At 37.7% G+C, this 26,200-nt stretch overlaps 1 protein-coding gene across 2 annotated transcripts in view; it reads left to right on the forward strand.

Annotated features, from left to right (window-relative positions):
• The first annotated feature begins 1,037 nt into the window (after nucleotides 1-1,037).
• The window catches only part of LOC139944549 (probable ATP-dependent RNA helicase DDX17), a 30,108-nt gene continuing 4,945 nt past the window's right edge, over nucleotides 1,038-26,200 (forward strand). Inside the window, exons 1-11 of one of the 2 annotated variants that reach the window (XM_071941596.1) lie at nucleotides 1,038-1,286; nucleotides 5,778-5,997; nucleotides 9,627-9,723; nucleotides 10,735-10,934; nucleotides 14,196-14,337; nucleotides 15,319-15,479; nucleotides 17,022-17,194; nucleotides 18,124-18,234; nucleotides 18,784-18,845; nucleotides 20,108-20,167; nucleotides 25,745-25,978. In XM_071941596.1, the coding sequence (XP_071797697.1) occupies nucleotides 1,219-1,286; nucleotides 5,778-5,997; nucleotides 9,627-9,723; nucleotides 10,735-10,934; nucleotides 14,196-14,337; nucleotides 15,319-15,479; nucleotides 17,022-17,194; nucleotides 18,124-18,234; nucleotides 18,784-18,845; nucleotides 20,108-20,167; nucleotides 25,745-25,978 (1,528 nt within the window). In that variant the 5' untranslated portion in view covers nucleotides 1,038-1,218. The remainder of the gene's footprint in view (nucleotides 1,287-5,777; nucleotides 5,998-9,626; nucleotides 9,724-10,734; nucleotides 10,935-14,195; nucleotides 14,338-15,318; nucleotides 15,480-17,021; nucleotides 17,195-18,123; nucleotides 18,235-18,783; nucleotides 18,846-20,107; nucleotides 20,168-25,744; nucleotides 25,979-26,200) is intronic. The other variant, XM_071941597.1, reaches the window with a different exon arrangement.

A 26,200-nucleotide genomic window follows, 5' to 3' on the forward strand; every position in this document is an offset into this window, starting at 1 on the left:
GGTTTTCCCGTTATTTTCTCCCGACTCCGATGACAAATTGAGCTTTAATTTTCACAGTTTTGTTATTTTATATCCTGGTGTCATGTGTTTTCAGTAGGATAACAGGAAATTTGTTCACAATCAAAAACTAAACGATTTAAAAGAAAAATAATCTATCCAACTTTTTACAATGACACTTCAGTTAATCGTGTGTTGAAATCTTAAAAGTTTTGTTTTTCTGTTGCGAGAGATAATCCACTATTTACAGTGCCAATGCATGTACGACATTTGAGCGACGTCATATGTTTTTAAACCTAATACAAAGCTTATTCAATTACTATTACACAAATTTACATACATTTTTGTCCCAAGACATATGGCTACTTGGTTAGAATCCGGAGATATCGCAAGACATGACAGTAAAACACCCCAACCCCCTTAAAGCACAAACACTTCAAAACAATCTGTTTTCCCCCATTTCATACCAGCAATGTTTGGTTCAGGAGTAATAAACCAATCTGTTATATTTTCTCTCTAATGTAGACAAATTATTTTTTACGTTTATCAGAATTTATTACTGTCTGCAATTAATCCAAAAAGACATATTTTTTTTCATTTCACAGGTTTTACTTTATCTCCTTGCCTGGCGGACGAAAAGTGACCATTTGCTTTTCTGATGATCAGAATAGTAGAAAAGCAAATACGTTTTGTGACAATGCAATATTCGGATTTTCAGATCCCGTAAAATCAAATTTTACTAAGGCCATACGTTTGCATTATTTTGCAAACCATTATACATTTATTAGTTATAAAAAATATTTCTAGTATAGTACCCCCCATGTACCCGAAGCGCGGCATCCCGATGGTCTTTGAATAATTGGCACCTGGCACCGATACCTTCCGATATCTTCTCGTAACGTAATACATTACGAGTTCGAGGTAGTGACGTCTGGACCAAGACTAAGTCTAACCATAATGCGGCGGAGGAATATAAATGGTGTGATTAGACCAAGCGCTATTTTGGGGCCCATGTTCAAATCACGCGCAGAGAGAGCTGGGATATCGAGAGAGGGTTGTTACACGACCGTGCATCACTTTCAAGTCAAGTCATCATCATAGCAGTACGGCCTCAGCAGCAGCGGCCATTTTATCCATTGTCACGTTTGACTTACACGTGCAGTTTTTAAGTATTTAACCTTCATCATTTCCTCTGAATTGTATCGAATTTGACGAGAAAATATGTCTAGATATGAAAGAGAGAGAAACTTCGATGCTTCCGGACGGTCCGACAGGAGAGGAGGTGGAGGGTAAGTCAAGTGGGAGCTTCATCCATAATTTTTGTAAAAATTTCCGCTTCCGGCGGCCGACCACCGACCGTCATAACCACGCGCGTGATGACCAACATGAACATGACCAATAATTCTCAAATTGTGAATGGAGGTAGAAATTCATGCACATTATTTGGGATAACTTTCGTATGGCGCCACCACCTTTTCACTCATTTTTACTAAAAGAGATAGGGGCCTCTATCTCAATCTCATAGATATAAATAAATTAGAGTACCGAGCAGAAAATGGAAAAGTTTCCGTATGGCGCCACCACTTTTTCATTCGAAATAAAATAATATAGTATCTAATTTACCTCATTGACATATCCCTTTTTGTAAAAATGAGTGAAAAAGTGGTGGCGCCATACGGAAAGTTATCCCAGAAAATTGTATTTTTGACGATGTTTTTTAATTTCATTGAACAAAATGGAAATGCAAGCATTATGAATGTATCCTCCCCTTGCCAGTTTTCACACTATTATGCCTTTTTCTTTGAATTGGGGAAAAAAATAATGATGCCTTATAACAACCGATGCCGATTAAAACTTGATGGACATTGAAATGTTCACACTACACACCGATCTTCGATGATGATTTCAACTGGCCCCATTTGTTTTGAGTTTTTCCAGAAAGCATGGTTTCCCGGTGAAGCCATACATGGAAGAAACATCTACAGTGACTACAAGTGTTCTTTGAGACTCTGTGTATGACTCTATAGCCAGCAGTTGTCTGTTTTATTTAAAATATTTTTTAATTAAATTTTAAAATTACCATAGTAATTTGCAAAAAATAACAAAAATAAATAATTTATTAAAAAGTGTGAATAATCATTGGCTTTCAAATCTGATTTTCATTTATTTTTTTCCCCTTTGTTCTCTTAAAATTTATAATAAAGCGTATAAATAAACAGTGATAATTAAATCAACAAGCTGATCGTTTAAATTTAAATATTAATAATATTGATCTGAGGGTTAAAAAAAAATCTCAAAAATTAGAAAATGATATAAGGCACATGGCTTCTTTAAGCCTCTATTTTTTTTCCAGAATGCTCAGTAAAATATTCAGTCACATGATTTGATCACCATGTATTGTGAATTGAAATAGTGTTTGATGAAACTTTTTCGGTGGGCAAATATTTTTATATGGCCTCAACATTATTACATATTTTTGTACCTTGTAGAAATGCCTAAAATACCAAACTTTTTGCATTTACAAGTGCAAATATCCAGTGGAACCTTACGTGTTTCTAAGTTTTTGTCAAGGGAGAGGAGACTCTTTGCTTGGCAAATAAAACCACACAATTTGTATCTAGGGACTGTTTACATCGAGCACAGAGAGGTAAAAGATTTGCCATGATTTTTGGGACACCTCGAAAACAGGACCTCCTACGATATATTTGAGTAGGTTGGGGAAAGCTTTAAGTGTTCAGTACACGGGAAACTTAAATATAATGTTGTTTTAAACTCCATAAAATACATTTTAAAAAAGGTGAATAATCATCTTGCATACTGTATCACCCCTGCGGTATAATAGAATAGTCCAAGTGCGTCGAAAGACAACATGGCGGATATACCGTTCATTACTAAATTCGGGTAAAAAAAACACCTTTTTTACAATTGCAAATACAATTTTTTCAACAGTTTGAAAATGATTTGGGTGCATATGACTCTTGTGCATATATTTAACGGTTGACTTGTGTTCAAATGTTCTGTTAAAGTACATTTAAAAATTGTTGTTGTGAGTTGTCATGAGGGGTCGTGAGTTGTCGGTATTTAGTGCGACCCTAGCTGAATCCTTAGCCACACGGCCACCCCATTTCCTCATGCAGCTAAGGAATTAAAAAAATTCACGCGCGCTATCTACGCGCACGTGCTACGTAGTTTACGAAAAAGTACACAAGCTTAATTCACATAAAACAGCCGTTGATTTGTATTCGTCTCTCACGGGCCCACAGCTCGGCAGGCCGATTCTGTCATGTTGATTCGCATATTCCAAGATGGCTGTGCCGTGCACGAAACGATGAAATTAGAGTCAGCGAAAGGTAGCAAAGTTATCGTTAAAAATTTCTTTTTACAATTTTTTTTGTTTCACTTTTCAATACACACAAAGCAAGCTAAGAGTTATGTGAACACATTCAGCCGGTTTATAATGCTGGGCGGCTCGTAGATAGCGCGCGTGAATTTTTTTATTCCTTAGCTGCATGAGGAAATTGGGTGGACGTGTGGCTAAAGATTCAGCTATCCTTGGCCACACAAGTGGGGCTACCATCAACGCTGATTTGAAAACAGATTGTGGCATTGAAAGGTTGGAATGTCTGCAAATACCAACATCATTTGAAGGCGGGGAGGGGTAGGTGGCTTCATTATTTGATTCTCCACCAAATAAACAAAATAAAATACATGTTTTAATGGACATCGACGGAACATGACATACCTCGACAAAAGATTTTCATAGCTGCCAACTATTACGATTATTTCATAATTATTACGAATTTATCAATGAATTACGAAAATATGAATTGCTTTTTAAAAATTACGAATTTCAACTTTCCCGCAGTAGGAAAAAAAAAACTATATCGATATAAGTGCGTTGCAGGATACCAGCTACAAGTATTATACATTACAGAAAATATCTGGAAACTAGCGACAGAATGCACAGTATCGATATAAGTGCGTTGTAGGATACCAGCAACCCGTATTATACATACAAGAAAACGTGTGGAAACCAGCGACAGAATGGACACATGTGTGGTGTGTCCATTGATCTCTATTATATTCAATATAGTAGAGATCAATGGGTGTGTTTTGGTGACCTGTCAAAATCTATGTAGCCGCGAGTTTCCATCTTCTACCTTAGTACATTGCGATTGTCAGAATTAATGGAATATAGATTGTTTCCGATGGTTTACAAAGGTAAACAGACTAGGTATTTTTGTTTACACTAATAATGGGTACGGTGGAAAAATCCCAAAGAGAGACTGTTTTTAAGTTCGTAAAATGGTTTGACAAGTCTTTGTGCACGATCGTTTATTCAGTATAAATACAATCGTATGCACATGTCTGTCGAGGCGAGTGGGGAAACACACCTCGAATGTCCGGCGTTGAAGACCTGCTGCACGTGGGGTCTATTCTCAACCTCGTTTCAGTTATATGCTATGCTAAATAATAACCTCGTACTCATAAACACATCGCTCTCGCTGCATATTTTGTAAAAAATATGTGCGCCGTCGACGAACATTTTTTTCAAAAGAAGTTTTGTATACAATCTAACCTTAAATCACAAACCAGTATACATGTAAATGTTTATAATGAAAAGCATTTACAAAGGCCATAAATAATGGGATATGATTGTCCAAAATCGAGAAAGAAAAACTTTTTTTTCTTTTTCTTTTTCTGATTTTTTTTCTTTTCTTCATAATTACATACATGTGTCCTTGTAAAAAAAAAAAGACTTACAGGAGAACGAAATTTTGTTTTGACCCCAAAAATAGTTCAGGGTAATAGTTAACATGTGTTCACGTCACGCGACAACAAAAAATCAGTATTTTAATTTTGTTAAAGAATCTCACTGGGGGAGCACTCTAGATTAAGAATAACATTGACATTTTATACAAATTGTGTGCATGTCAAACGGCCAATCACAGCGTGCGGACTGTTTATTCACTTTGCATGCAGTGGGTATTTCCATGGTGTGGTCGACAGAATGTTGTGCACGTCGTGTGTGCGAGCATGGTTGATCGTTCAGCATACGAACCATGTGGCCATGTGCATCATGTTTTGACATTTGTTTACGATCGCATTTCCGATGCTGTAGTTTTGAAGTTGGTTTTGGCTTGTCAGGTGCTCGTTAATTATCGATTTAAATGCAGTCTAAAAATAGTCTGTTAGTTATTTGTTGGGCAGGGCAGCCAATAATTGTAGCAGGGCGACCAAATTTAAGGAGGGCGGGCCAATACGTGTGTGAAGACCACTGCACGTGTTACAATTCATTCATCGCGATTTCTGAAAGCACTCAAAAATAATATTTCAGCTTTGAATAAAGGGTTTATTGTCATTTATTTGTCATTCAAAGTATAGGCCTACAATACTGTAAAAAAATATAATCATAACAATGCCATTCACAGCTCCTTCAAATGTCTTATTTTCTGTGATGTCTGTGGTGGTAATGTGTTCCAGTCTTTAATATAACTGTTTTGGGTATGAATGAATATACCCCGGAAGTAGTACAAATATGTTTGAGAGCACCCTCACTTGGTAAAAAATACGATGCTTTTGAAGGGGCAAGGTTTATATTCTTAGGGTTCATATCTGAGTTGGCATAGGGAGTAGGATTTTAAGATTGTTTGTGTGTTCATGGCACCCACAGTGGTGAAAAATCTGCAGAGGGTGCCGCCAGACTTTTCAGGATTTTAGGTTTGAAAGGAAGGACCCAAGTACAGCACCAATTACTAATAAAACTGAATTTTTTTCAGGTTTCGTGGTGGAAATAGTTTTGGTGGAGGAGGTGGCCCTCCTCGATTTGGTGGGCGTGGAGGGGGAAGAGGTGGCAGTTTCGGAAATATGGGAGGACTAAGAGAGAAGTTTGGTCAGCCTGGAGAAAGACTACGGAAGATACGTTGGGATCCTGCAAGGCTCACTCCATTTGAGAAGAACTTTTATAAAGAACATCCTGATGTTACAAACAGGCCACAGGTGAGTTTTCTCAAAATGTTTCCTGTTTGTTTTTGTACAAACTAATTTCTTTTTTGTATCCAAACTGCAAAGTGTCAACAACCCTAAAATGTATGACAGCATTGACACAATAAATATGAAAACAATCTTTGAAACAAAATTAACAGCCCTAAATACCATGGATAGTTTCCAGACTCTGATTTTGACAGGGCTGGAATTCACGGCGGCTGTGACGGCCATTGCTGTCATTGCCCTTCAAGTGGCCATGATGCCCATTGAAAATAACCAAACATTACGTACAAGTTGCCGTACCCTTTTTCCCCACGGCCGTAGTGCCCTTTCACCTTATAAATCCAAGATCCACCGCTGTCTACCCGCAGCCTGACTGCGCCGCCCAATTAATCCACACCGTAGCATCCAGCGCATGCAGCCACGGAAGCGAACGCAACACAACCAAACTTCACCACGCGGCCTCATTTACACACAAGTATTGCATCGTGGCTGGATCCCAAAAGTCAGCTTCTTTGTAATGTAATTTGCATGCATTTTTTCTCTGTGTCGCAAGGCAGCCTGATTACATTTTTAGCCGATGAACCTTTTAACTTAATTAGCCGATGAACCTTTTGACTTGATTTGAAGTCTGAGACCGGGTATGTCAAGAGGGCGGTGTTTCAGCCAATAATGTATCAGCTATTAGGACGACTCAACCGCACGATCACAGACTTGGAACCAAGTCTAATGAACCTTGTGTTCAACAGAAAAAAAAAGGCAAGACAGATCAGAGAGCAGGATAAGATCGGGCGATCGTGTACAAAGAGTTAATTTTAGTTCGAGGTCAGTGGTTTTGTTTATGCTGAAATGGTTTGCAAAAAAATGTTTGCCAATCAGTCAATCTTACAAGAATAGTTTGTGCACTTGCCGATTGCCATACAGGAATAGTTTGCGCAATTTGCCGATAGTGCTGGAATAGTGTGCACAATATATGGTGATTGTGTACAAATATTTTGCGCAATTTAACGATGGACTAGGATTGGTTATAACACCTGGACAACATTTATCTGTGAGCATTAAATGTTGATGCTTTGCTTCCATTCTTCCGCCTCTGTGCCCCTTGAACAATTTTCTGTTTGGCCTTGGTGCTCTTTCCTTTGGCCTTGGCGCCCGTCAAAATTCTCACCTATCGAAGGTCAAAGTGGCTGTGCCCCAGTGTCTTAGCCAGGAATTTGGAAAGTGGGAGTGCAAACTCAAAAAGTGGGAGTGCAACCTAAAATCACTATCAATAGAAACGTGTGCGTAGCCCACAATACGAGCGCGCACCGCCAAGTCTGTCTCACCCCCCCCCCCCCCCCCCCCCTTAAGGGCCCTGGAAGCTCTGGCTACTGTATGCTCTCTGGTGGTCTTTGATGCATTTCTGGTACCTATTTCTGTGACAAGTAAACTATTTTGATTTAATTTTTGTTTTGTTTTCAACTTGAAAATTAGAGCCTTTAAAGCACAGATATTGTAAAGGTGATCGACGTCCGCTATTTAACTCTATGAAATGTTTCTGGGTCAATATTAGGCCAGTTCAAAGCAGTTACTTGGATCATGGAGCTGTGCTTGGGACCCATTTTAAATGAAATGATTCAAAAGCGATCAAATAATGCAGTACAAGTTTGCTGTCAACAACATATTTTTTGCCATGTGTTACTCTTGATACAAAGTTTTGCTTAAAGACTAAAAAAAAAATGAAGAGGTATTGAAGAAGAAATTAAGAGTTATCATTTACTAATGTTAGTTTTCTTTCCATTCTTGTCCATTCGATTTCAGAACTATAGGCCTAAGGTCAAGAAGCTGATAATAGTTTTTGTATTTATTTTAAACAAATCAATTAGTTAATGTAAAATAACGATTCACACAAGTATTTGCAGCCAATCAAAATGCCAAGAGTGATTTACATGTACCATAATTGTTTGCTTAATTTAAACTGACTGATCATGGTAATTAATATTTTCCTTAGTATGTGTTAAGGTTTCATAACGTTTAAGTCTTCCAGTCTGTGGAGAATAAAGAACAAACAGTTACGAAAGACAGTGCCATTTAAGTAGTTCCACTGGGCAAAAAAACGTACCATTCATGGAAAAGTAAATTTAGGAGGTCTACAGCAAAAACCAACTTGAGATTTGAAAAGAAATATGAACCAGTTTTTTATCCTTTTGAGCGGAAAATAAACACTGTTTTGTCAACTGCATCAACACACATGAGATGTAAACATTGAAATCCAAAAAAGTCTCAATGTTTCAAACAAACTCTACAACGAACAAACGATGTGCCCTTGAATTTCTAGAAGGAAAAAAGATCGTCATGTTTGCCGCCGTCGAGTTGGGAAAAACTGCGGAACCAATCTACAAAGCAACTGCAGAATGTATGCGGTAAAAGGTGCACTGCACCGCGCGTCACACAGTTACCGATACTGACGTCATAGTAGAAAAATCCAGAGCGCGATGGTTTGTAGGATCGTGGAGATGAGATTGGTACCTAAAATAATCGGAACGAAAACGCATGTGAATTCGCCTCTATCATACCACGCGCGCATGGAGTTCATGCTGCCTGCTGATGACGGTCGATGACGTGTAATTTGCACGTGCGTTGTGTAATGTGTGTTTTGTGCGTTGTGTTTTGTATAGTCGCAATGTGGTCAGGGTTTTCGAGGCAACTTCGAGTGATTGTTTTATGGTTGCGTTGTTGAAATTTTGATTGAAAAAGCAGGAAATCTGGTAAAGCCAAATCTAATCTTACTAACTGCTGTTTTTTAAACTGTTCAACAACAACAAAATAATAAAAGAAGTTCAGTATTTTTCTCTGAAATTACTTAACAGCACGGCTTCACCCAAGCCGTGCATCAAATTTTTGCCTGTGTTTTCAGCCCAACTGACCGTGCTAACACGGCGTGCACGGCTCGCTAGCTAACACGTTGCTGTGCCCTAAAAATGACGAAATGTCAGGCCTGGGTCAAAACCTCAGCATGTGGAGATGTGGCATCTTCTTTTTTGTATGGACCATTTTGAAGTCTGAAATTCTGACCCAGATATTTTCATAAGTGAAAGCTATTTTGCTATTTTGTTTATTTGTAATAAACTACTTGATATCATACACAATATCGACAATATTAAACTAAATCAAGGTAGAAGTTTTTGAGTATCTATCGTCAGCACTTTTGACTGACCTCAATAACCTCTAAGGTAATAGAGGTATTTAAATGATCAAATATTCATACTTGCAGGGGTATTTATTTATCTTTCGAATGAGCAGGTAGTGGGGGATGTAAATATTGCTAACTTCCCAATATCACAAATGTCAATAAGAAACCTGTAAAATAAAAAATTTGAAACAAAATTTGTTTAACCCAAAAATGTTTCAGGGAAATATAGTTTATGTTATAAACAAGCTCAGTCTGTTTTATTTCTTTTCCCTTCAGAATCTCATCCGTGGGGTAGCACTCCCCAAGAATAATATTGAAATTTCATACAAATTATGGCATGTCAATCGCCTTGACTTGACACAAGGTTTTATAACTTAATGGCAGCTACTTAATAGTCACGAATGGGTAACCATTTAATGAGCTTACATGCAATAATTGTTCAGCATTGATGTGTCTTATAATTTTTCAGTCTGAAATAGACCGTTTCATGCAAGAAAAGGACATAACAACAAAAGGTGACAGCTGCTCAAGACCTGTGTTCCGATTCACTGAAGCATGCTTTCCAGGTAAGGCTTTTTCTATTTTGTTATTTGGTTTACATATTTTGTTAGATACCAAAATCGCTCATCACCCCACCCCCCCAAAAACCCCAAAACAACAACAACAATATTTTTTGCTGCTGGTCTTAGCTGCTAGTCAGACAAACCCCACCTTAGTGGGTTTAGGGGCACGCCTTATCAGGTCCGCCATGCGAACACAGTTGGGTTCTTGCAGCAACATGGCTCCTGGGGCCTTTCTCCCCTGGAAGTATAGGATTTGTTTCATGCTTGCGTTTCATAGTCCGTGTATGGCCGGGTACATACGAGGAGTCGACGGGTCTCTCATCATGGCCTGCGGTTGACACTGCTGCGCCCACCCCCTAAGACTTGGCCGTAACCTGTGTCTCGGTCGTTGTGTGCGTTGGCGTATTTCCTTCGTCGTTTAAGGCAAGAGACTTTGCCTTGCAGCTGGCGGGACAAGGGCAGATTATGAAGTCTGCTGATGAAGACTTTACTGTTTGACCCAGCTGGGGGTTTGAAATCAGAGATTTACTTCTCCTAAGTAAGCTGCCATCCAAGGCTACAAGCCCAACCAACCCGAGTTAGAAAATCGGAATACCTACCGTGGTTAATAAGTTCCACTTGCCCGGAGTAATCTGGTTTTGAAGGCGCCAGAAACCCGCCTTCACAATCCTGCCAACAGTTCGAAACAGGAATCGGCACGTGAAGCCTGGCAGTAGGAGTTTAAATTAGGAGAGGCTTTTTGAGATGTTGATCATATAGGAAATTTCATGGATGAGGACGATCTACTAGGATTGGTTATAACAATGAAGACAGATTATGCAACACCATTGAAATCTTTGGTTGGTTTTTTAAACATTTTTTTTTTTTAAAGTAAATGTCACCTTTCGTGAAACTTGCACAAAGCACTTAAACACCCCATTTAGAACACCATATTTCTAAGTTGAATACTGCTGATTGCTTACTTGAGAAAATAACAACTCACCATGATAATGTTTTTCTTTTTCTCTCAATCAGACTATGTATTGAATGAACTGGCAAAATGTGGCTTCAATGAACCTACTGCAATTCAGGCTCAAGGATGGCCTTTAGCAATGAGTGGTAGAGACATGGTTGGCATTGCTCAGACTGGTTCTGGTAAAACTCTTAGCTATATACTACCAGCTATTGTGCACATCAACCACCAGCCATTCCTGGAGCCCAATGAGGGGCCCATTGTGAGTATTACAATAAAACCACAAGGTGCTGCATAACAATCTTTGTCCAACAATAAAACAATCATATATGTTGGGAAGTAGGATTGTTTGGGTGAACAAAGCCTACCTCCAGAAAACACTTCCATGCACAACAATAACTAAAACATGACCAAGGGACAGTAATGTTTGTGTCAAAGCATGAGAATCTACTACCTTAAAAGCCCTTGTAACAGTCTGCAGAAAGCTAAATGCATCTTATTTGTATGGCTAAACCATAACCAGGTCACCAGCTTTGACAGCTGTGTCCCAGGCAGCGTAACGTAACATAGGATAGGGCTCCACAATCACCTTGGGGAATAAGCCACTTCGGAATGTCAGCTGCACATGTTTGTTACTGCTGACAACGGATTTTGTCTATCTCCCATAACCTTAGCCTTGATCAAGGCTGTTGATGTACTCAGAGATACCAACATACACGATTTGGGCGTAGCAAATACGATTTCGAGCCGTGACTGCGACGCTACGATAATACTCAATAAAACACGCTAAACAAGCCGCCCAATAAAATTTTATTAAATCGTACAATACATGCAAACAACGAATGAACTATTAAGTGGAAATGAAAATTAAGAAAAATATCAAAATAATTGTAACAGAAAAGAAAAAACACTTTTAATTTTAGAACGCAGTGTTGAATAATAGCGGCGAATTCACTCGAACAATGTACGTGTCTCGCCGTAATGATTGTATTTTTACGCTAGTGCATTGCTGCAAGATCGTACCCATTGATCTCTATTACACCATGGGGAATAGTGCACACGTGCGTGGGGAATGAGGTTGTGTGTGAGCTAACGTGTCACAGTAACCTCATTCCTCATGTATCCACTATTATTGTGCCCACGCTGTCTGTACATGTACTTCATCGAAGCTTGGCACAAAAAGTAAGAAATAATGGCGACAAAAAAGGAGACCTTCTGAACAGAAATACCTTCAACTGAGTGGCCTGTGAGATCTAAGCTAGACAGTTTCCATGTTTTCTTACTAGTAATTGTAGCGCCGATGTCCAGACAATGCCCAAAATACGGACACGTATTTTTTGCCCAAAATCCGGACACGTTTTTTTTTTTTTTTTATTTATTTTTTTTATTTATTCTCTCTCCCAATTGCTTGTTGTTGCATTTCTGACCCATTAAAACAAAAACATTTAAGTAAGGCCACCCTATGTTATGTTTTTTTTTGAAACAAAGTCAGAAGATAAGGGAATTTTTTTTTTTTCTCAGTTTTTTTGTTCACTGGCCATTATAAACATTTGTAGCTGTTCTGGTGGTGCATACAGAGGTAATTGTTATTTCAGGACAATGCCTGAAAATGAGCTAATTAGCATTGTAGAGAGTAATAGAAAGATCGGTTTAGGGAGCCAAAGCCACGCTCGCCCTTAACTTTTGGGAGATGCAACTCTTTTTTAAAATTCAATGTTGGCATCTCTGTGTACTGTTCCCCGGCCCGGTTCGCTGCACACATGCAGTGCATACACAAATGTACATTACCATACATTGTACAGCGAGAACAGTATAGAGTAGTCGTGAGTATGGTCGTGTCTTTCTACTTTCAACCTCGCACACGTGGCTCAAACAACAGCCTTGATGGGTTTGTAAAGCTTTATCGGAATTCCGATAAAAGGGTATTCATGATGTGGGCGTGTCATTCTAAACATTGGCCAATCACAGGCGCGATTGAGAATGACGTATTACTGCTAGCAATCATGCCACGTCCATGTGTGTATGTGTGTGTACGCTAGCTGTATGGACATGTACTGTACTACGTGCTTTTTATAGCAGTGTCGGGACCGTGGTGTATATTAGCTATGATTGTAAGGGGTCTGAATGAGCTGCCGGACGGGTGAGCCGGACAAGACTCGCCCGGTCGGTAATGGTGTTGAACAACTTCGAACAACTTCCGTTGTCTTGCGTGTCATTATAACACGAGGACTAGCATCATAATTACAACGTAGCTGGTAGATTTGTCCCTGAATTGGAAGCTGCTGTACTATAAGTATAACGTTGTAGTGTAGTACTAGTATGTCAAGAGTTAGTTTATGAAATTGAACTTTACTCGTAGTTGTTGTTCAGCCACACGCCATCTTCTACCGTCTGGTATGTTTTCGACAACACATAAAAATATTTTCGATCCCCAACTTTGATTTATCGCGAGAAATGTAATAAATAATATATGTCTACATTAAGACAAAGTAAACAGCTGGGTTTTTTATCTCATCTGGTCAGTCTGTGTTTGTGCTTCAAGGGGATGGGGTGTGTTGTACTGTCATATGCCCAGCACCTAAGAATTGTTACCAAGTAGCCATCTTGCCGGAAACCCATGACACCTCTCAAGGCGCTACTTAAGAAGTACCCATGTACCGTAAGTGTACCGTATACAGATGGTACATGTACATGTACAGTACGTATGTGTACATACGCTGTACACATATTATATGCACTGTGTTATGTATGGTGTGGAGAACCCTGTATAGACTGTGCAACGTCTCGCGAGAAACTGAACTTCCGGGACCATTGTGGTCCCAACCTTATGGAGTTTTACGTTGGTGAGATTTTGTTTGGACATTATTTTAGTTTAACGTACCTTATTACCATAAAAATTACATTTAGAATTTGTGCCCATCTTCGATCACAAAACTTAAGCAGAAGCTTGTTTTGGTCGCGTGGGGTGGAAAGCCTTTTCATGTCGCTTAGGCGTCGGTTTCCTATTAACACTGCTTCACGTATTAATCGAACGCCCTCGCGACCATCGTGCGTCCGCGTATAAACCAGCTTTTAGTAGTTTCACATTCGGGTGTAGATTTTCAACGGGGTTTCAAAAAATTTAAGATCAAATAAACATCCTAGTCCCAGAGTTTTACTTTTGTCTATACATAAACTAAAACCCTATTAATTGTATATTGTTTTAAAAGCTAAAACTAGTTTAAACAAGCTGTAATGTAATGATTTTTGTTGTTGCTCAGATTCGGCATAAAGAATAATTTAAAGCAAAGATTTGTGTTCATAAAAAATAATTTCTTCATTTGTGGTGTTTTCTCGCTCCGGTGAGCGCGAGACTTGCACAGTCGTTTTAAAGGAAGTATGAACTGGGCTTTACTAGTTGATTTTAAACTATTTGGTTCAGGATTGACTTAACACTCACACTGACTGGTTGATCTTTGAGGATTGACTTCAGTGAAATTATTTTGATCAATGTTTGTATGTAATTTTTTTGTTTTGTTTTTAGTGTCTGGTGCTTGCGCCAACCAGAGAACTTGCTCAGCAGGTGCAGAGTGTTGCTTATCAATTTGGTAAAACATCAAGACTGAAGAGTACTTGTGTTTATGGAGGAGCACCCAAGGCACCCCAGCTAAGAGATCTAGAAAGAGGTAAATAAGATGCCTCTTTTGAAAAGTTAACACAAAAATCATATGATTTTGTGATTTTCATTAAAGCCATTATACACTTTCAGTAAACAGTGTTGTCCAAGTCCCACACTTCGTGTATCACAACTTATAAATAAAATAACAAACCTGTGAAAATTTAGGCTCAATCGGTCATCGGAGTCTGGAGAAAATAACGGGAAAACCCACCCTTGTATCCGCACGTTTCGCCGTGTCATGACATGTGTTTAAAATAATCCCGTAATTCTCGCTATCGAGAATTGATATTGTTTTACTGTTTTCTCAAAAAGTAAAGCATTTCATGGACTAATATTTCAAGAGAAGTTTTTCACTATTACCTTCTGTAAACCCTGTAAATTATTTGTAAATCTGTGAACTTTTTTTTTTTTATGTACCGTAAGTGTATAATGGCTTTAAACAAAATTAAATTGTGGGCATAACTCAAAATTCAAAGGTACAAAGATCTCATTGCTTGTTACCAAGTAGGTTTTTATGATAACAATTATTTAATTAATGACCAATAGTTATAGTGTGCAGTGCCTTAAAACAGAATTCTGTGTTTAATTTTTTAATTTCAAAGATCAAATTCTAAAAGAAATGGAGATATGGAATGCCCCATATTGCAAAGTAGGGCTATTTTAAACAAAGATTAATGTTAATAATTGGGCATCAAGTTTTTGAGCTCGCATGCTTTAGCGCTTTGCACTCGGATTAAACAAAAATTCTCAACAGTCTATCATATCCCTGAAAAAAAGATATGAAAGTAGTGAAATTGACATGTACCCTTTGTTTTCAACTTTGACATGTACCCTTTGTTTTCAACTTTGACATGTACCCTTTGTTTTCAACTTTGACATGTACCCTTTGTTTTCAACTTTGACATGTACCCTTTGTTTTCAACTTTGACATGTACTCTTTGTTTTCAACTTTGACATGTACCCTTTGTTTTCAACTTTGACAATACAGGAAGCGAAATAGTTATTGCCACACCTGGACGTCTGATTGATTTCTTGGAAGGAAAGAAGACAAATTTGGCAAGATGTACCTATGTTGTATTAGATGAGGCTGATCGTATGCTGGATATGGGATTTGAGCCACAAATCAGGAAGATTATGGAACAAATAAGGGTAAGTTTTTCACAATTCTTATTTGTGTATCATCTGCTAACATAAAGTTTAGCACTTTTAGGTTGTTGACTGAAGATCACTCTCGTTCTTTTTGTTTACTCTCAATATACGTTTGTGTGTGTGTGTGCATTTGATCTCTTTTTATTATTATACACGTTCATGCGGCTGATTTGTTTACGCGACAATGAAATAATAAATCTTGCAGTCATCAAGGACCTACATATCTATTAGGAATGACACAAAATTATCTTCAAATTGAGGAGGAACAACAAAGTGTTACCTTGTAAGAATTGTGGCTGATGTTTCTGTTAACAGGCCTGATGCTTCACGGAGGCCTCCCTGGTCACTGTCCTGGTGCCCCTTAAATGTGACAGTAAAATTATGTTCCTCATAGGGTGCCCTTTACCAAGGAGAAAGTGCCCTTGCCATTTTAAAAACGAAGCATACAGGCCTGTGTTTATTAGGCCTGGGCGAATAATTTGAATTTCCGGTTAATGGCGAATAGGTTTTCTTATCCGTAACCGCGAATGCCTTTTGGGCGTGAATACCTATTTATAAATCGGATAGTCCTGTAATTACAACCAAGTAACCGGATATTCTTTAACATCCGAATATCCGCGGATGTCAGGCGACAACTGATAGGAATGTTTTGTCTGAATCCTTAAGAAACTTTTATTAAGACAGCATAAAACAGCATAAATTAGGTATTTAACTATGCTCACCTTTGGAAGAGTTAAAACAATGACATTTCTGATGTAATTGTTCAAAGATTACGAAAGTTTTCCTTCATGTAGAGTCAATCACGATCAAAAGAATTAGCGAATCGCCATCTTTAAATTAGATCCGGTTATTTTTATGAATGAACCGAGTGACACTGTCTAAAACTAATATCAATCCGACCATTTTTTTTTTCGAATAGTTGGCCAGCGGTAACCGAATACCAAAATTTCACTATTCGCCCAGCACTAGTGTTTATGTTTTGTCTAAGCTTCAGTACAAAGCCTGTTTAACAGACTTGAGCGCTGGCCCGAGATCGAGCGGGTTTTCCCCCCTTTTTCCTATGACCTGCGCACAAGTTTTTTTTCTGCACATTGCTCACAATCCTCATTATGCCCCAATGCATCTTGGGGATTAAAAATAAGTTATTACTTGTTTTGTAGCAACGATTAAGTGAAGAGTGATTACTCAGTAAATTTCACTAGTCACCCAGCACTACCTATGGGGTCTTATCTCAACCTGGTTCTAGTTACATCCTATGCTAAATAAAAAACCTCGTACCCATTAACACATTGCTCTCGCAGCATATTTTGTCCCCAGTGTGAGTCGCCAAGAAATTAATTAAACAACAAAATATTTTGAAACCCAACTGACACATACATAGTTAAGTTAGCTTCTGCCATCGAAATCTAAGTGTGGTCTTAAATTAAAATAAAATTAAATTAAATTTTTTAAATAAAATCGTCAGGAGCATAACAAAATGGTAAATTTTCTGTCATACCATGTAAGTGATTGTTCAAAATTTTTTTATGGTTTTGTCAACAGCCTGATAGGCAAGTGTTGATGTGGAGTGCTACATGGCCGAAGGATGTTTGTGCGCTTGCTGAGGAATTCTTGCGTGATTATCATACAGTTAATATTGGATCTCTTTCATTGTCTGCTAACCACAACATCTTGCAGATAATAGATGTCTGTGATGACTTTCAAAAAGACGAAAAGTGAGTTCAGTTTACTTTAGAAACTCTGTTTATATACTTGTAGTGATAAGTCATGTGATGGTTTTAACATTCTGTAGGCTAAGATTGGCTCTTGATAATTACCAGGTTTTTAAGAAAGCTTGACTAGACCTTTTTCCGGTGCCTGTTTACACGGATTCTTTACTGGACACAGCCTTAGAGACACAGCCTTGGAGGATATGACGTAATAAAAATGGCGCCCATTTGTATGACTTGGAAGCAACAAATGCTTGAGATAATCCTCTTCTTATAAATAATGTTAATTAATCCCCGGCCCAGACGACGCCGGAGAATGAATGACGTCCTTTTCGGTCAGAACAACCTTATTTTTAAAGACTAAATCAAAACTAACATGCCGCATCATGCCAATGCTACACACGGTGTGGGAATAAGAAAGGGGATGATGATAGGACCATAGAGGTAGAATAATATTTTCAAAACGAAAAAAAAGAAAGAAAAAAAACCACCCCAAAACACCCCAAATAAAACACTTATTTTTGGTCGATGTTATCCCTTTATTTGGCCCTAAACAATACTTTCCCATCAAACACCATTTTCATGAAATAATGATTAGAGGTTTCGTCGTCAAGAGCATCAAGCTTCAGCGAACGGTAGGGCAACAAACAAATTCAATAAACGTTGCCCTGGCTTGCGCGTGCCCTCAATCTGCGAGAGTTATAAATGTTTGAATATGCTTCAAGGCTGATGTACATTGTACCATTTTGCAGGAGTGCTAACTTCAAACTAATGTTTTCTTCTTTTGAGTCAAGAGGCACTTACCATTCCTCGAGATAGCCTTCTGTCTTTGCAAATGTTCAAAGTTAATGATAATGTATATTATACTGATGGTATAGGTTTTTTATAATTTTAGTGAAATGAGAAACATTAACATTTTCTTTTTTGTTTTGAAGGTTGATCAAACTGCTCGAACAAATAATGGGAGAAAAAGAAAACAAAACTCTTATCTTTGCTGAAACAAAACGACGGACAGATGAGCTTACAAGGAAAATGCGCAAAGATGGGTAAGTAACCTCCTTCTGTAAATCAAATTCAAAATAATTGGTGTTTGTCATTTGGACTTTGGTTAACTGATGTTCAAACTGAGGTGTGGCCTTGATAATATGAAAAGCCCCTAGATGTTTTTGTCACTATTGTTTTAACTTCAAACTGAAATCCCTTTTTCCATTTTAAAGGGCAGATTCCGCAGATTTTAAACATAAATATTAGAGAATTTCAAGAATTTTGATCTCATTTACATAAAGTTTTTGTTAATGGAACCAAAAAATGGAACCAAATCTGAAACAGTATATAATTACTGGGAGGGGTTCAAACTTTCATACAAATTACCATCCATGTTCTGGAGTTAAAAATGCAAGAAGGTTAAGTGGGCCATCATTGCTTATCGAGCTTGGAGTCATCTTTGGAGAGCTCGTAACCGGTAAACAGCTATGTTTCCTTGACTTCATGCAGACTTTCTGTTGATTTCAATCTATCTACTTAACCATATGAAAATCTACTTATTTCTGCCCCTAAAAATCTTACTGGTTGTATTCTTGTTTTAATATTATCAGATGGCCAGCAATGTGCATCCATGGTGATAAGTCTCAACCAGAGCGTGATTGGGTGCTCAATGGTAAGCTGAAATGGATTTTTGATGAAATTGAAAGGAATGGGTCAGTGTCGCGGAAGACAAACTTTTATGAATAGTTTTGTTCTAGGTTTAGTCAAAGTTCCCATATAATATAACAACTGGAAGGATGTGAGAACTGATGACTTTTATTTTATTCAGAACTTAATATGTTTGGTGAAAAAGTTGCCGTGGGATTTATTACTTGAAAAAGTCCAAGAGTTAGAAACGGGTTAAAATTACATCATTTTGCCATATTGGAATTCTAGGAAGGAACTATAAATAAAATTAAACTTGCGGGTCAAACCATTGTGGGTCAAACTGTTGCGGGTACAACGGTTGCGGGTACAACTGTTGCGGGTACAACCGTCCGTTGCGGGAACAACCATTGCGGGTACAACCGTTGCGGGAACAACCATGGCGGGTACAACCGTTGCGGGTACAACTGTTGCAAGTACAACCATGGCGGTTACAACCATGGCGGGTACAACTGTTGCGGGTACAACCGTTGCGGGTACAACCGTTGCAGGTACAACTGTTCAGGGTAAACAAAAGAGATTTACACATGGCTGCATCCGCAAGTTTACTTTAAAAAAATATTTTCCCCCCCTATTTATCCACACCATGCAAAGCTTCAAATAATACTTATTTTAATTAAACAATCAGTCCCTTTTTTCAGTATTTACTCTCTTAAAGGCAGTGGACACTATTGGTAATTACTCAAAATATTTATTAGCATAAAACCTTACTTGGTAACCAGTAAAAGGGAGAGGTTGATAGTATAAAACATTGTGATAAACGGCTCCCTCTGAAGTGACGTAGTTTGAGAAAGAAGTAATTTTTAACAAATTTGCTTTTGAGATCTCAGAATTAAATTTTGAGGTTTTAAAATCAAGCATCTGAAAGCCACAACTTCAAGTGACAAGGATGTTTTTTCTTTCATTTTAATTCCGCAACTTCGACAACCACTTAGCTCAAATGTTCACAGGTTTGTTATTTCATGCATATGTTGCGATACACCAGGTGAGAAGACTGGTCTTTGACAATAACCAATAGTGTTGAGTGTCTTTAATGGTTCAGATATTTGAGGTTTGTTATTAAAATATAAACCAACAACTTTTTTTTATCAATAATGAAGCTAAAGTATCTATGTGCAAGTAACATAATTAGAAAGATACATTATTTCAAGTTTTCTCCTTTTGTAGGTTAAGGGCTAAGTGGTTTAAGTATCTGAAAAGGGCTAATAGATAATGACGTTTTATTTGCAGAGTTCCGATCAGGCAAGGCACCTATACTGGTTGCTACTGATGTTGCGTCAAGAGGATTAGGTAAGTAACAATAGTACAGTACATATGGTGTATGAATCGTTTGACAGGCTATATACAATAGACAGTTTCAAGTGTGTATGATACAAAGACCCAGGTGAAACCTTCATCTTGTACTTGTATAGTCATATGGGTACTTATTGTCTCGATGAAAGCAGATCTGCACCAAACAACTCAAAAGCTGGGTTTGTGAAAACCAAGTTTTAGGATTGTTTTACTCATTTTGGAGTATGTGGCATTGCCATGATGTTTATTGCTGGTGTTAGGGAGCACGTATCTATTTAACCGCCCGAGAGCTAGGCCGAAACAGGCCGAATCTGGCGGTTTGCCGATCAACAAAAGAAATGACTGGTGTCATGAATAATCCGCATATCAGGGGTTAAAGTTGCTCACCTTTGCTCATTAAACCTTCACAACCTCAACACAATGGTGTTGGGTCTGGATGGGCCAGGGGCACTAACAATAGGCTCGACGGGTCCTTTGTCAAGTGGCTGACAATAAAGGGATTATAGGATTACTGCCCACAACTACAGACTGAATAAGCTGGAAAGACTTCGCTCCCAACATTTAGCCAACAGCCGTATCTACCTTCTTTTCAAATTGACATATGTAGTCAGCATCTGATATCAAAGCTTAATATAATTGTTTAGTTGAACATACTCATTAAAACAACTGATTAAAACAAATTCGAATAAATACTTAGAAGTAAATCTTCACTAGAATCTGTCGTCGGTTTGCTCACAACGATGTCTTCACAGGTCGTATGCCAGACGTGTTGGTACGTCTGCGTGCGTGATACAATATAAGGAACCATGCGAAAGTGCGCCCTCTTGTTTGAATAATTTTTTTTTTTCTGTACCATGCAGCCTAAGCCAAGTGTTCGTTTACTTCAAAGACATGTATCTAGAAATGATTATACGTTTGTAAATTTGTGTCAGTACACAATATAGATAGTGCAATAAAAGTATTTATATCTGACTAAATTTATCGTGTAAGCTGAATAAAATATTGAGTAATACATTAAGGTTTTTGTAAGTTTTTTCCCCGTTGGACTTAGTTTTGCTGTCGTCAATGAAGTAGGCGTGATGAGCAAAAAAAAAAAAAAAAAAAAAAAAAAAAAAAGAATGAACACGGCCCGTTTAAATCGTGCAACACCATAATTAAAAGAAACAATTTGTCAGTTGTGGAATGTAAACATGGCTGAATCCACAATTTATTTTGGGATTATAAATAGAGATTAGGTATTTTAGGGAGAAATATTTGTATTCTTCTTTGGTCCTGTGCCGTTAAACTGTAAGTCCATCCTTAAATTTGTATTCATCTCTGCACCACCAAAGATGTCCAATCAAGGGTTAGTAGCATTTTAACATCAGCATTGAGCTGAGATCATTCCTATTTTGTTTACTTATTTTTGCAAAATAAATGCTAAAAAAAAGTCATTGCAAAAAAAAAAACGCAATAGAACTCATGGATTCCAGAACACCTTTCCTATCATGGACTATAGTTGGAAGTTTATGGTCTTGGACCCTTCTCTAATCCGGGCACAAAGGGCCTTTGTCCAAGTCATTAGGGATTAAGAGTCGCCCATCTATTCCTTTGTGTACCAAAAGCTGGGTAGCAGGGGCAAGGAGATCATGAATATGCAGGCAAGGAAACCGAGCAGTGTGCATTCACCTGTTGATGATGAAGCTCATTACAGCGCCGGGCGATTCGGCCAGTTTCGGCCTACCTCTCGGGCGGTTAAATAGATACGTGCTCCCTTATTTAAAAACAGAAATAATAATAATACTAATTTATGTATATTGCTCAGTTTACAGTTGATGAGTTTTAAAATAAATTTGAATAAACGAATATGCAAAAACAGTAAATATAAATACAAATAGTAGACTTGTAGGTACAACCATGGTAAATCTCATTTGAGAAGAGTGTTGGCTCTGAAAAGAGCTGGTGTGGTCTCAGCGTTTCAAACAGTGTACTTTGCTCTCCTGGCATGTGTAAGGGCCCAGGAAGCTATGTTGGTATGCAGGCTCAATCAAATTTTGATTCTAAAAGAAAAAAAACTGCTAAAAACAAATACCAGCTTTTAATGTGTGCGGTTTTTAAACTTTACATTTGCTGTCAAATATCTCTTTTAAATCGCACAAAATTCATTTCATGAGTTTGATCGTTAGTTTGGTTCACTAGTATTGATGTCCACTTGTGCTTTCAGACATTTTGTAAAGTCTCTTACAACAGTATTAAAAAATGGGATTGAAGTTCATTTCATATGAATAAAACAACTGTCGGTGCAAATACGCCTAGAGCCGGGAGGAGCTATCACGTACAGGAGAAAAGACTGTTTACTGCGAACAAAAAATTACCTTTCAAATAAAGAACTTTCATGGGGGAAAAGTACTGTATTTTCCTGCTGATAAGACGCTCGGATTCAATGCAACATGTTAACTATACAAAGGCTTGCTGTATCGCAAATTTTAAATTTCTGCAAGACGACCCCATTCACTGCTTGTACATCAACACACACCGGTTTCATAAGAACACTTACCATAACAGAAGGGGATTGTAATTTTATTATCACGATGATAAATAAAACATCCTTTGAATTTTTTATTTTTTTATTTATTTTAAAGAATTTTTCTTACAACATAGTTTTAGCGTTTTTATTGCGCATACACATTGTTTCCAATAGTTTCCTAATAAATTACTGTGTATGTTAGCTACAACAGACGCTAGAGGGCGTTTGTGCGAAGCTGGCCTTTTTTTATAAAGATGGCGTGAGCATTTGGGATGTTACAAAGTTTGCGGCGTATAAAAATGAAATGCGTGTGACAGTGTTATGTTTTACTGACTATTTTGCACTTAACTAAAAAAGTAACACTTTAATTATGGTTACTATTCCAGTATAATAAACCTTAGCATCATACTTTATGACAATAGAAACCAATTTGTTGTAGACTGGTTAAGTTATAGGACAAAGTTGAGAAACAAATTTGGTATTCTTTAGGCCTTTCCATCCAGCATATAAACTGCACTGCCCCGAAATATAAAAAATAAGAATAAGGTGTCAGCATATAAGCCGCCCGTCATATAAACTGCAGTCGTGGCATGAGCAGTGACTGGCGGGCGACACATCAGTCGCTGTACATTCAATATTAATATGTCGGCTTCCAACCGCTCGGCGCACAAGTTAACAAAAAGGCCAAAATCAACATATAAACTGCTGTTTATAAGCTGGAAATGACGGTACAGTGGTAATGCATTGGTTCCTGCTATATACTCCATGGTTACCTTGCAGTTGAAATCCCTGGCAGTTACCCAGCAGTTGGGAAAGGATTTGGCCAATAAAGTCTTCTTTATTGTGAAATAATAATTTGAAATGTTTTGTTTTGCGCAATTCTGCATGACGCAGCAATGCACAAGGTTATTTAAAAGTATCGTGGTGTTTTTACTGATCCCATAGTGTTGTAATTAAGTATGACAACTAGTTGACTATGGTTAGAGAATAATGATTTATTTTGTTCTTACAGGGCCAGTAGTTATAAGATGGGCAACACTAAAATGACTTTGACAGGCCACAATCCCGAAACGACTTGGACTTGAAATTTTTCCATGTGCCTTTATCCATTATACCCATAGATGAATGTTAGGTTTTTAGTCAAATTTGAGAGGTGACTCCTACCAATATTGAATCACCCTGTTGCGTTTTGCAGAGTTGAATTATGGCGGGTGCTACTCATCTGGCTGTAGCCAAAGCAACACATTCACTGTCTGGGAAAGACCCCATTGGTTATGTTTGTACACAAGTTACACAGGAAACTAATAACGGAATAAATTGTTTAACTCTGATTAAGGTGAATTTAGTTTCACCGAATAAAAAAACAAAAAAAAACAATGATCTTGATTTGAACATCCTTCATGTACCTGCCACATTTATGTGTACAAGTAGTTGGCCCTGGTAAATGAAAATTGTTATAACACTTCTTGCCACCAGTGCTCATTGATAGCTTTTGAGTATGTGAACGAACACAAAGGTAGACTATATCTTGGCTCTCCTAGACTAAGTTGTGATGTTTGCATTATTGTTAAATGATTAAAACCTGGTGATGTATAATTAGGGTTTAATTCTAAACAGACCCTCTTTGGTTGATGAATAGTCAAAGTATTGAAGTTTTTATTTTACCCAAAACTTGGGAAAGCATGTAGTGTGATGAAAATATGATGAAAGCTTTTGTCTTTACACTTACAGAGTCCTTGTTAAAGTTAGGACTGAATTTGAGTCCAAACCAGTATATGGTGCAATCTCAATCTTTGGAGTTGCTGCACCAGGACCTTGGCCTACATAGAAAGCAACGCCTCTCCCCACACACTAGTGATTGATTTAATACAGGCTCGTCTTGTTGAGAAAATGCCTTCATCACTTCTACGTCATCACAATATGCAGTTTATACGGCATACATGAACTGATCGCACCTTACTGGAAAACTGTGGCTACAAGATATAAAGACAAAAGAAAAATTCTAAACCTTTTTTGATCAGTTATCGTTCAAACTGACATGGCTCACACTACATGTTAACTTAAAACACATTACAATCAGGATTCCAAAAAACCTTCTTGTTGTTTATTGTCTATTTGAGAAAAAGAAGAAAAAAACCCAGTTCATTTGGTGTTAGCTTTTGTTCAGCTACTTATTTGGCATGTGGCTGACAAAGAGGCTGATACAGTTTTGCCACATGCTGAAGTGAGTACAGTATTTACTGCTACTACTTGAAGGTTGGCACTGTAATGTGCTGATGAACATTAGCAACATCTGATGGAAAGGTTTTGGTGCTGAAATACGGCACCCACATAATCAACCGATGCATGCTCCCTGTTGGAGGAGGCTCCTTCTTTAGGACACCTCTGACTTGGTGTCACAAGACAAGCTACCTCGGAGTATCGGCCTCCTGGATATAATTGCTCTTGTGACACCCGATGTGCAATGACTCGTGCTTCATGCAGCTGTCATCATGAGGGATGTAAGTACACATTGCACGTTTAGGGAGTGTGCATCATGACCAGCATTGAGGTTTTAAGGTTTACTTTCACCTATTTCTCTCTTTCTTTTTCTGTTTTGGTAATTATGATACTGAGAAGACCCAAAAAAAGGCGTCTTGAAAATCAACAAGTTACTTTGGAATGTTTTTAAATGTACTAAAAAAGAAGAGGCATATGAAACCATATTGAGAGAAGTCATTAATATGATTAAGCCTGTGTATTGTTTTGTACCATGTCATATTTGTACTTGATAAATTTCATTCAACTGTTTTGGACAAGTGTCATTATTCTATTCCTGTCAGGTACATAGACAACTTGTCAAGTATTGTTTGAATCTCTTATTCTGATTGTTTTGTATGAGGAACTTGACTGTAGTGCTGTCTCTTTGCATATCGTCACAATACACTTTAACAATTTCTGGAGATAACAAATTTATTGGATGTCTTCACAATTGATATTGCTTTGTTTAAAAGCTATGTTGTTTATATGCTGTAACTGGTATTTTCTTTCTTGTTTTAATATATGAAACAACCATAATTTTTTTACAGATGTTAATGACATCAAGTTTGTCATTAATTATGACTACCCAAATTCTTCTGAGGACTATGTACATCGTATTGGACGAACAGCACGAAGTTCAAATACGGGTACTGCTTACACTTTTTTCACTGCCAACAATGCCAAGCAGGCCAATGAGTTGATTCAGGTGCTTCAAGAAGCTAACCAGAAGGTTCATCCGAAATTGATCCAACTTGCTCAGAGTGCTCGGGCGTTTGGTAGAGGTAAGTCTCGTTTTAATTCAAAAAGTTGTTTAGTGAGCCATCTATAGTTTTTTTTTTAAACAAAGTTGTTTGATCAAAAACATTCACTAAACAACACTTAACGCGCTTACTTAAATAGCCTCCTTGATATTAATTGTCAAAGTAAACTACAGCAAAAAATATATTACTTGAACAACGCATTGTTTTCTCAATCAATATCTCATTTCAAAGTAAAAGGCCAGT

The sequence above is a fragment of the Asterias amurensis genome, chromosome 11, assembly GCF_032118995.1.
Source record: "Asterias amurensis chromosome 11, ASM3211899v1".
Taxonomy (NCBI): Eukaryota; Metazoa; Echinodermata; class Asteroidea; order Forcipulatida; family Asteriidae; genus Asterias; species Asterias amurensis.